A 12,188-nucleotide genomic window follows, 5' to 3' on the forward strand; every position below is an offset into this window, starting at 1 on the left:
AGTGTGGGTGCCACAGTTTTAAAGGTGGAGGCTACACATAGCCCAAAAGAGAGGTTTTGGCTGGTAGACACTCCTTGCTGCATAAAAGCAGATTGTTTATACTACATTGTTTTTTAGAGTAACTGTTGGAACAAAAATAATAAAATATGTGTAATGTTTCTTTTTTCCTGTTACATGAAATAGTTTAACATGTGTGAAATGTGTTACTTCACTTAGGATGTAGTAATTTCTTTGATTTGTGTGTTACTTTTGGACTGCAGAAATACTCATGGAATATTTAGTTCCTGAGAGGCTGAGTTTTAAAATTTTACTGGAGCTAGCAGAGGTCTCCTCTATGTCTTAGCTGATCATTACGCTACAAAGATCAGAAGCCTGGGGGCATATTATTTTGTAACTAGCCTGCAAGTATTCAAACAGTGCTTGCTTGTGCTGAGAGCACCTGGGAAATACAAGGAGTGGAAAGCCATAGTGGATAGTTCTGGCACATTGTGCCTGGTGCATAGGGATGTTACGTAATTTATGTAGATGAACATCAGCTGTGCCTGCCTCAAAACCTCAAATCTGCCTCTGACTTGGTCTGTGAGTGAACCAGTCATTCAGCTTTGCTGAGCAAAATATTCTTTTCCCTCCGTTCAACCATGAATCCTTCTGCACTTTTATTGTGTAAGTAGCTGCATCTGATTTCCCATGGGCATGAATTTTGCACCCATGGCATTTCTGGGTAATTATTCCGCTCCTGGTTGAGACTGGGGCGTTCAGCCCCCATTTCTTTTTGGTAATGTTATAATCTATAAAGCTTGTGAAGACTTCTGGGTTGTGTTACTAATTAAACAGAAAAAATACACAAGGAAAGATCTAGTTCACTTGACTTTCTGTGCCTTAGGTAGTATTCATACTGTACAAAACAACCTGCTTTTTTTTTTTCTGAGCCTCTGGTATCAGAATCACAGTACTCTATATCTGAACCTCCTTGAATCATTTCATATATTATCCAAAGGCACTACATTTACAATCCCAAATGTCTAAAAATGATATTCAGTACTCTGTTGTAGTCACAAAGTAGGACAGTGGGTTTGTCATGCATTTCAAATGGATTTTTTTTTTTTCTTTTTTTTTAGGCTCTAGATTTGACTAATAAGCTTTGCATATATTAGAGTTTTCTATGCTGGCAAATATTACCTAGTAATTTCAAATGCCAACATTGCTGTCGAAATTGATGTTGTAAATTTGCAAAACTAAACATGCTATAAATGGGGGAAGGTCATTGAGCCATGGGGTAATGGGAGCTCCAGTGGGGGATGTTTGTCATTATTGACTGAGTTATAAGACACAAAGATTTTTGGATAATCTTTAAAGCTGATAGAAATGGAGGAGAGGATAGAGATTGGCAAATAACTCAAATATTCCAAATCCTGTAACTTCTTCTATGTTGTCTATAAACTGACAGAACACTTGGTCTGTTGATTCATATGGATTGTTTAATAAATTGTACTTACGGTTTATTGTTGTCTTTTTTGTGAGATGAGTGGATCCTATCGAAATTCTGTGTCTATTCAATTACTAGATTCATTTTGGGTCCGTGCTTAAATTCTTCAAGAGACATAATTAAGCATCTTTGTTACTAGAATCCAAGTAAAACTGTGTTAGGCTCAGAATTACTAGACTGCCAAAATGACCAGCAAAGCCTCACCTCAGCTTTCAAAGAATTGTCTTTTGTCAGTCCAGTTATCTCAGTTATTTTAAAACTGAATGTTGTCAACATATTTATGGTATTCAATCCTTCTTGTCTTCTAAAGAATTGACATGTTATTGTTTCCATATTATAATATTATGGGTACTGTAACTAGATAGGTAGTAAATCTAAATCTTTAGTTTCAGAAATAATGCTGTGCTTCAGAAGTGTCCTCTCCAAATTTCATCATCGTCTTCCCACACTGCATCGAGGAAGTTAAAATAGCTCAAGGCATTATGTCTTGTTGCTTAATTAAAAAAAGCTAAGCACTCTTGCTTCATCAAAGAGAAGTCATGTTCCACTGGCATGTGGGAAATGCTTTCGTCCTGGAAGGCTGCTTAGCACCAGTGAGCTTCTAAATTGACAGTCACCAAGAGGTGCCATGTGGTTAGCCCTCCTCAGGGTACCTAAGTCACAAACTATACTATGTCTCTAATCTTAGAATAGAGGGTAACTCCTAGTCACACTGAAAAGAAGAAATTTGGGCCACAGGGCTGGACTAAAACTCTAATCTTTCCTGAAAAGTGTAGTAGAATTTGTAATGACAGCTTGCAGAAGGCCAGGCATCTTTTAAAAAGTGTTCAGAAACGGCAGTACAGCAAATGGAACGGTGTCTTTCTGCCTCAAAAGGAAGAAGAGAGAAAAAAGCCTTGTCAGGATTTGAACTTGTGGTTTCAAGGCATTCCCCACCTGGTAATTGGACTGCTGAGCTACTCAGGTGTCCTGGTGAGCTGTTGGCAGGGTCTTGGCAGTGAAAGCTTAGCAGAAAACTATTTGTCATTTCAGACCATCAGGACACTTTTCATCTGAGGCAAATTCTGTTTCTAGTTCCTGCAGCACATCTTTGTCTGTTGCCTCGTTAACTGAACAACTTGTTCGATTGGGTCCTTCACTAGTAACCTTTTTTTTTTTTAACCTCTTCTGCAATATAACATTGCAGTTGCAACTCCAGTAAAGATCAAAAGAATGCTTTCATTTGGACATTTTTCTTTTAACCCTGACCTCTGAAAAGCACTCTCTTCTGCATAGATTCTTTACACTTAGAATTAAACTGATAACTGCTTTTAGTTTTAGAAGCATAGTAAAAAAATTCATCTTTCAAAGAGCTGTGAAAGCAATCCTAGTTAACTGTGAATAGCACAGATAGCATTCTGGGACCATGAAGATGGTGATGTTTGGAGACAGAGGATAAATCATGCCTGACCAACATCATTGACTGGATTTGTGAATGAGGGCAGAGCAGTGGATATTGTTTACTTCTGTTTTAGGGAGGTTTTCAGTGCTGGTTCCCACAATGTTCTTGTATCCAAGTTAGCTTGCTATAGTCTGGATAGACGTACAACCATGGGCCTTTCAGAGTGGTTGGATGCTAGGGTTTAGAGAATGGTAGTTAATGGATCTTCAGAGGGTTATCCTGGGGCTCATTCTGTTTCACATCTTCACAAATGACCCAGAGGAAGTTACAGTGCAGTAAAGTTTGCAGATGATGCCACATTAGGGAGCCAACATGCTCAAGGACTACGGTCCAGAGGGCCCTCAGAAGCCTGAAGGGAATCCCTGAAGGAAAAGGCCAACAGTAACCATATGAAATTTAGTAAGGACAAGTGCAGTGTACTACACCTGGGAGGGGGATGCCCTGGACACACAGCAGGCTGAAGACTGACTGGCCAGGAATCAGCTCTGATGAAAGGGGGTTAGGGGTCCCAGCAGCCAGCCACATGCTCTGGAAACAAGGAAGGCCAAGAGCTTCCTGAGATATATCAACAGTTGCTCAGGCAGCAGACTGAGAGGGGTGATTGCCCCCCTTCTAGCTGGTGCTTGTTAGACTGGAGTACTGCATGCAGTATTGCCCCAACCCCCCCCCACCCCCCCCCCCCCCCCCGGGCAGGAAGGACATGGATAGCCTAAAGCAAGATATGCAGAAACAACCGAAGTTGCTGGGGAGTGAAGCAGTTTCCTTGTGAAAAGAGCCCGAGGGAACTGGGCTGGGTCGGCCTGGATGAGTGAAAACATTGAGGGAACATAATAGAAGCCATTACATCAAGGTATCCAGAGTTGCCTGGAGGGAGGGCAAGAGACAGCAGAAGTAAAATGAAGGAAGAGGTTTTCTGAGTGGCTTTAAGGAAAATATTTTTCCCCACAAGGACAGCCAAGCAATTCAGCATTATTCCCCGAGAGGTGGTCCAGTCACCATCCTGGTTTCAAGACCTGACTGGACAAAGCCATGAGTAGCCTGATCCAATCCCATCACTGGCCCTCCTCCCTGAAGGAGCTGAGACTGGAGACCTCCTGAGCTGCTTTGCAGCGGATCTCTGGTGCTGTTCTCTGCCAGCCATGCTTCTTATCAATGCCACTGGAACTCATATTTTGTATGTAGCAGAGAAACGAAGTAATGGCTTGTGGATTTCATTTGTAGGCTTTTTGTGAAGACTGTCTAGAAACTCTGACTAGAACCAGAATCAGGAAATATTGGATTAACCAATGGTCTTAATTTTTGTTTCTTTTCTCTCCTCCTTTCCCAGCTTCCAGCCACCAGCCCTGCTCCCCCAAGCAAATTCTGGTTCCAGAAATAGGCTAAATAGGCTTTGCTTTGATTTTATAAAACGGACAGGTGTCATTGTTGCTGTGCTGTAACTCAAGGTGGCAGTGCTGAAAATGTGTCGAATGATGGAGTTTGAGGAACACCTTGCTGATAAAACATTTCCTCTACACCCTTCTGTTGGTCCCGTGTTTAATTAGGCAGGTCACAACTACTTCCCTATGAATTAATTACCTCTGAGTCTCAAACAAACATCTGTTGTCAAGTGTTTCTTTTTTTTGGTAATAAATGGCAGCTTTTATCTCACCTTTGTTGGAGTCCCTTAGTGAGACCTTTGTAGAGGAAAAAAGAATGTAAATAAATACCTATATATGGAAATCCTTATGTCTACACATATTTATATGTAAATAAAGATTCCTTCTGAAGTAATTCTATACATTGAGACATCCTCACTAGTGCTAATAAAAGTTTAAGGTAGGCTAAAATTATTTTTCTGCAAATATTTTTTTAATTATAAAAACTTTCTATTTTTAAATGCTAAGTAATTCTGAAAATTCAGCTAGGCAAATGCAAATTTCACCTGGTGCACATTTTACTAGTAATAATGAGAAATTAGGAAAATGTATACTATCCCTACCTTAAGTGAATAGATGTTAACTGGAAAGGACAAGCAGTAAGAAAGTATAGTTAGTGAAACAACAACCTGTTATAAAAAGGATCCTTCACTTGATTTAATATTACTGTATTGTAAGTCAATATCTCACTTTTGCACATTGTGTCCTTAAATAAAAGCATTATATACTTCATTTCAGAATTACTGACCAGAGTGGGATTCCTAGGGGTTAGCTACTGATCACTTGCCTTGATAAATTAAATAGAATTTAAACTAATAAAGAAAAATGTATTTTACTTCATTGCTTTTGAGACAAACATTGCTTAGCTAGGTTTATTTTAAGGGGATAGCACTGGGTAGTTAGAGGTATGTGCTGTGTTTCAGCTTTTTTACACTCTGGTTTAGCAGAGGACAAAGGTACAAGAGTGAAAGGCTGAAACTGATATTTTATTTTATTTTGGTTTTTTAATTCTGTTTGAGCATGACATAAGTCAACATTTTGAAATAAAAACATCTATATCCCTGAGCAGCTAGTATTTTCTGAAGCACTTTATTGCAATTTCATTTTTTCTTAATAGCCGTGGTTTCAGACTTGGCTTCTCGTAAGCTTCATTTTTATGAGGACACGTTAGGTTTTCGATTGTGCTTCAGGGAAGGAAGAAGATGAACTCTTTGAAGGTAGAGGTGAATGACTTATTATTAAGAAAAGACTGTCTTCTAACTATAACCCTGTTTTTTACTGTTATTAGGGGGCATGGTTTCTTAACAGGTAGTGCCCGTTCCCTGGGGGTCTGTGGTAATGTTTTTGCCCTGGTCTTGTTCTCACATGAAACCCCAACCAATCCCAAAGGTCTGCAGGAACTGTTTGAGTGTATGCAGAATTGCTTTCTCATTCTGTTTCTTCAGAGGGCTTGCTTGGTACTTCTTTGATGAAGAGTCCCCTTTGTTTATGGGACTTTGTCAGCCTCTCTTGGTGGGATCTATTGCTAACTTTATCCATCTAAATCAGTACTGCTGTGTTGCTGTGTCCCCTCTCCCTTGGCCCTGATGCTCATCCAGTCCCATGCAAAGTAAATGGAGCTCCAGAAGGGATCCAGAAAAAGCAAAGCAGCAAAAAAGGTTCACTCTTTTAGTAGACTGGCCTTCTCTCAGGTTACCAAGTTGGACTGGCTCACCTCAAGACTTGCTGTGCTGGTCTGAAGGAGGCAGAGGGAGGTTTTGTGGCTACCAGGGAGGGTAGCAAAATTGTAGTAGTTCCCCTTCACTCACTTGCTGCAGTGTTGTACGCCCTCAGTTCTGTTGTGCCAGCTTGGGTAAATAATCACCAGTAATACAGCAACTGTGTCACTTCTGGTATGCTTTTCATCTGTCACTCTGTCTTCAGATACTTATTCTTCTAGGTTAATGTAAAGTTTTCTGAAGATAGCCATCTGTTGTCTGCCACTGGCATTTTGAGTTGTGACTCCAACAGTACATGATTGGTTTTAGTGTTTATGCTTATCGGATTGCGAGTACATACCACTAGATTAGCTGGCTACTCTTTTCATCAACCAGAAGATCTTTGGAATAGCGATCTTTAAAAAAAAAAACAACAAAAAACCAACATATACATGTCTGAATGAACAGCTTCTTTTCATAGTGTGCGTTTGTGTAGTACATGTTGCTATACCTATTGCTGTAATTTCAGAAGAACTCCATTGTCCATGGACTTGCAGCAATATCACAGCCTTAGTGTCAGTGTTAGCTTTTAACACAGCTCAGAAACTCTTGGAATGCAGAGTGTATTGAATTTTGGAATTGACCCTGCTCACAAGGGCTGTTGTGTATAAAGAGCTGTTGTTTAAAAAACAAACAAAACAAAACACACAAAAATATCCAAACCAAAACCAACCATCAAAACTACCGGTTTGTTTATCTCTTAACACTTTTTACATAATTTTCAAAGAATTTGAGTGTTGGCGAAATGTTCCCCTGGCACCTCACAATGAGGAAGAAAGTATGGTTTTACAGTCATTATAGGACTGAGTTTGAGCTTTGAGTTCAGGTTATTCTTATTTTAAGTGATATATTGAATCTCCATGTAATCTTAGTAAAGAGTAGTACCAGGATGTTCATCTAGTTTTTGAAGTGTGTTTAGAGAATACTGAAGACGTATAGATTTAGCAGTAGAATTAAGATGGTGCTAAAGGCTATGTAAAACAACTTTATTTGGCTATTAACATTCATAGAGGTTTAAGGAAATTATAAAAGGAAAAAATTAGTCTTTGTATCTTTTGGAAACCTTCCTTCCTTGCAGAAAATATTAATGTTTCTGCAGTTTAACCCTACTCGTGTATATGTAGTGCTTTCATGTCTATCCGGTGCGAAGCAACAAAATTACACCGCATCTTAATGATTCGGGGTTGTTACTTATCTAGCAGAAATAAGCTGCTTCCCCTTCAAATCTTGCTTGGGCAGCAGCTGCAGATGGGAATGAGCTTCCATATTTAATACATTCTATTAAGTTCACACATGCAAACACACAGACTCACTCACTCATGCACCCCAGTGTCACATTATAGGTGAACAGGCCCTAATTAAAAAGCACACACCATCTGCCGCTGTGTGGCAGCAGGGTGGCACTCCACAGCCATCCTGACTCCAGTGAACAAAATGTATTATTTATGAATTTATTATTTATTTACAGAGAAAATATGCTGCTTGGTTGGTGGAGGCTGCATTAGGAGCTGCATAGCACCATCTAATGTTATGGAGTGCTGCTGGCTATTCATCTTTCTTCTTCCTCTCTCCCCGCCCTGAATATTTTGGGTTTTGACATCATCTTTAGAATTTTTTATGATTGTGTTTCAGAGAATTTTGTTTCATGTTTCACTTTTATACAAGACTTGAAACAGTTGTTGAAATATTACGCTATTTGTGGTATTTGCAGCAGCTTTTTTTCTTCTTCCTAGCACCACACATAGGGTTTCAGTTTCTTTAGTAAAATTAGTACTGATGTGATGTGGTGGTAGAGAAGGGGGACGTTATCAAGATAGCTGAACAGAATCAGTTTACTGCCATTTATCCTTCTCTTCCCTTAGCATGTGTGTAATGAAAGTAGCTACTGCTCAGTCTGAAAATTTTATTTTAATATTGTTGGCCCTTTTTTTTATTGAGCAGTGCAATGAAGTCTAGCAACTGCTCCGGTGGGTCAAGGGTTGGACTAGATGATCTCTGAGGTCCCTTCCAACCCGGCTAATTCTATGATTCTATGATTCTATGAAGGGTTTTTATTGGTTTTAAAAGAAATAGGAGAGATGCAGAAATGACTGCAGATGACTTTGAACCTTCCTTTATAAGAGGAGAGATGATACCTGCTTCCAACTTGCAGAGCTTGTGTCCTGTTATTGCTTCTTAGTAGGGAAATGGATGAGGTGTTGGACTGAGACTTTTTCAAAGAGGAAAGAGCTGATGGGGAAGGAGTTTTTTTTTGTATGATTGGTCCATCGGTCCACCTTTGACTGCCAGATTACAAAGTAAGACCTAGGAATAACGTGCAATATGTGTGTTGATGGTAGAATTGAGAATAATTTAGGCTATGCAGAATAATAGTCTGATTCAAAAAGCCTTTTGTGGATTTTTTTTTTTTTTGTTCTTAGCTTTTTTGTATGTTGAGCTTTACAGTAACCATGCCAGGCATCCAACAGTATGTTTACAGCAGTAAGGACTGGACTTGTGTAATATGATATTTTCCTACAATAACATCCAGTAAGAGCACTTTTTCAGTTAATGATTATGGACACTGTTTCAAATCAGTCAAGGCAAAACCCTGAATCGAAAGATTTTTCTATAAAACTGGGCAAAATATGTGTGTTTGTATATATCTAGATTTGTAAACAAATTCTGCTTTTTGAGTGCTGTGAACTATAGTACATCTATGAAAACATCGTCTTACTGTTTATGTTTAGAATGTATGCCATCAGAAGGATAAGAGATGCCTTCAGAGAAAACAAGAATATAAAGGATTCTGAAAAAATAGAAGAACTTGTGAATAAAGCCAAAGCAAACCTAGAGGTTATTCATCGGCAGGTATGTTTCTTTCTCTCATTTTATCCAAGACATGTGCACTTCTCAGTAAACTGTCTTATGCCATTACAGATAAAAAATAGATTGTGCAAAACATCTCAGGATGAACACTACTTTTTGTATGTCTGAGTTTGAGAGGGTGGGAACCATGAGTTTTTCCATGCTGGATGCAATAGGGGATGTAGGGATGTTCCATTAACCAGAACAGGCCTAGTTGTCAAAAATTTGTATGCTCTTCTGTTAATTTTTCTGCTGTTTGTTTTACTGTCTCTTCATTCTTCTTATCTGTTCTGTCCTAATTTTCCTTTGCATCCGTTTCCTCTAGCTCGTGTGTATTAGATTCCTTTCCTCACTCTTTTTATCTTCCTTCCATCACAGGTTTACAAGACTGGCTGTGACACTAACTCCAAATAGTCTTGCTTTCTGTGTTTGTTTTCCCCCACTTCCTGATACAGTGTTATAACAGTAGCAGAACAAGAAAATACAGAATTAAGTAAATGCTGTCTAAATGTGTCCAAGCAGGGTAACAGATTTTTCTTTGCAAAAAGTTGAGTCACAAGTTATATTTTTATCTGAACTTCTCTGAGTAGCATTTGTAGCTTCTCTGTTACTTCCATTGGGTGCTGTATTATTTAGACATATTACAGATTGTTGTACTTAAGATACTTCACATTTGATACGTACCTGCTGTCTATCTACATTGACCACTGAAAATTTGAAGAAAGCAAACTTCTGTGCCTGAACTCTCTAAGGAACCTTGCAATGCTTAAGCTATCTCACTGCAAAATCTGCACTTAGTGACAATGGTCAGAGCTCAGTAGTACTTTTATTAAATATCAAGTGAATATGTGAACCTGTTCCTTCATAGTCTATTTTAACATAATTCTTATAACAACCAGCAGGTCAGTTAGCTGGATTGTTATAACCATAGGAAGCTGAACCCTTCAGTTTTGCAATTAAGAATGAATAGTTTGGAGCACATTAAGTTATTTTTTAAAATGTCTTATCCCAGGAACAGGTGTTCTTTTGTGCTGCCATAGAAGCAGTTCACATTGTATTGATTCATTACATTTATATTAAAATGTCGGGATGCTTTTTCTGTTACCTGTAGGTGGTGAGTAGCATTTTCAGCTCTTTCTTTTTAAAAAAACCTCTTTTGAGGTTTTATTTTGTAGAGCCTTGATATCCAGTGTTCTCCAGGGAGGTATTAGAGGCTGGAGAAAATCATGAAGGAGGTTGTGCCAAAACATTAGAATGCACTTCTGCCACTTACAGAAATCTGCATCAAAGAGATAACAATTTGTGGACATGGGATCTCTCATAGTAAAATGCTACAGAAAATCTCTTCTAGATAGTGGCTAAGATAAATTCTTGTCTACCTGTCGGGAAATGCTCTGTGAAGGCTGTAAGAATGTAAACACTGTAATTTTAAGAGATCAGTAAAGCATTAGTGAGGCTCCCACTGTAACTGTTTTGCCATGAAATGAATGACTGAAGTGTACTTTTTGTTTCAAAAATAACTGAGCTAGAACCTACTTGGCAGAGCTCTTTTATAATATCAAGTACTTTCTTTTTCTGAAGAGTTCATTTCAAGGTATCAAAGCACTTGAGATAGGTGTGTAATGTTGTTCCTGCTTCATAGATGCATATGCTAAAATGAGAATGCTAAAACAAGGACCCTGGTTTGTAGTGCCTTAGTTTTGAGGTGCCCTGATTTGATGTGGGCAGAGCTTGGCTCTCGCTGGTTCTATGAGCATAAGTAAAAACAGGCAGTTCTTACTCAGATGATAGGCAAGTCATGTTAAAATAAATGTTTTCCAGGTTTTTTTTTTGTTTATTTTTTTCCAAAACATGGTTCTGCTGACTGAACTGAGCCATAATAGATCTGGAATAGGTTTTAAAGTAAAATCTCTCCTGTTGGGGTCCTGTAGACACCCAGATTACCTTGCTGCCCTGAAAAAAGACTCTTGACAAGACAGACTCATTTGCTTCTCAGACATGGGTGTTGTTTTGTACCTTTAATGAAGTTTTCTTTTAGCCTAACGATTACCCCTCAGAATCAAATAACTCTTTTGGCTGCCTTGGAAAGATGAGGAAGGGCAGGCAGGCTTGGTTCATCTCTGACTGGTATACCCACTTGCTCTTATTTGTAAAGGAGTATAGGGTTTAAGAACATTTTTAGTTCATTGGTTGCTAGTGAACATTTTGATCAGACATAAACAAATATATGTGCCTGTACATACTCAAGTATCTCTAATAAGCCTGTGAATGAACAATAGGTAACTTTGATATACCAATTTTTACACTGGTAAAAGTGTTCTGATATATTCATTAAATAATCAGGACAATTGTAATCTACTACACATTTTTCCCCATTTTGCTGCTTTGTAGTTAGTAATGACAAAGCTATTTTTTAAGAAATCTTTCTTAAGATTGAGATCAGTATCTTAAATATATTATCATCAAATTCTTGTCAAATAAACAACATTAAATGCCTATCTTTCTACTACATACTTGTTATTTAAACCTATCTTTGTCACTGGGATGTACAAGAATAATGCAGAATGAGCTCAGTAATTCCTATAACTTCAGAGTTTTGCTTGTTTATTTGTTGTTTCAAATCACAGCTATTTTAGTGGTTTCTCTCACATGTGAAACCAATTTGCTAAAGCTAAAGTAGTTCTAAATTGGATCATATTTTATTGTTCCTAGTAAGAATTCAAGGAAAAATATATTTGAAAAGCAAGGAATATTAAAGAGAATCTGACACAATTTCCCAATTGTAACACTGCTAAACCAGTGAAACCTAGTTTTAAATATATCTTTAATGTCACACTTTTAAAAACTTTCCAAAGTATCATCATGCTGTGTTCAGTTTTGGAAGTGTGTGTATTTCTTACATGTTTGTGGGAGCAACAGATAGTAACAATGGAGTTCTTAACAGAAAATAACCTGATAAAACAAAATTAGTTTATCAAGATAATTTTTGAGTCATGAGTCCCTGTAAGACTTCTTGCTCCTTGGGTAATAAGGATTACTTTTTTCCGACTCATTACCCACCTCCCCTTAGAGAAAAAAAAAGTTTCTGGAAAAAACAGAACTACTGTTTGCAGAATTTCTATTACATCTCAGGGTCATCTCATTTTCAGCTGGAAAACGAGATGAATATTGGAAAGTACCAACACTATCTTAAAAGTAAGCTTTCCATCAGAACTATTAAAAACCTTAGCTTCTAAATT

General features: G+C 38.1%; 1 protein-coding gene across 2 annotated transcripts in view; it reads left to right on the plus strand.

The window, feature by feature from the left end:
- Positions 1-12,188, plus strand: part of LYRM4 (LYR motif containing 4) — an 87,618-nt gene that overhangs the window by 8,354 nt on the left and 67,076 nt on the right. For both annotated transcript variants that reach the window (XR_003987164.1, XM_030444181.1), the window contains exon 2: positions 8,832-8,952. Coding sequence is in view for 1 of the 2 variants with exons in the window: in XM_030444181.1 (XP_030300041.1) it covers positions 8,832-8,952 (121 nt within the window). In the remaining variant the exon portion in view is untranslated. The remainder of the gene's footprint in view (positions 1-8,831; positions 8,953-12,188) is intronic.

The sequence above is a fragment of the Calypte anna genome, chromosome 2 (assembly GCF_003957555.1).
Source record: "Calypte anna isolate BGI_N300 chromosome 2, bCalAnn1_v1.p, whole genome shotgun sequence".
Lineage (NCBI taxonomy): Eukaryota > Metazoa > Chordata > Aves > Apodiformes > Trochilidae > Calypte > Calypte anna.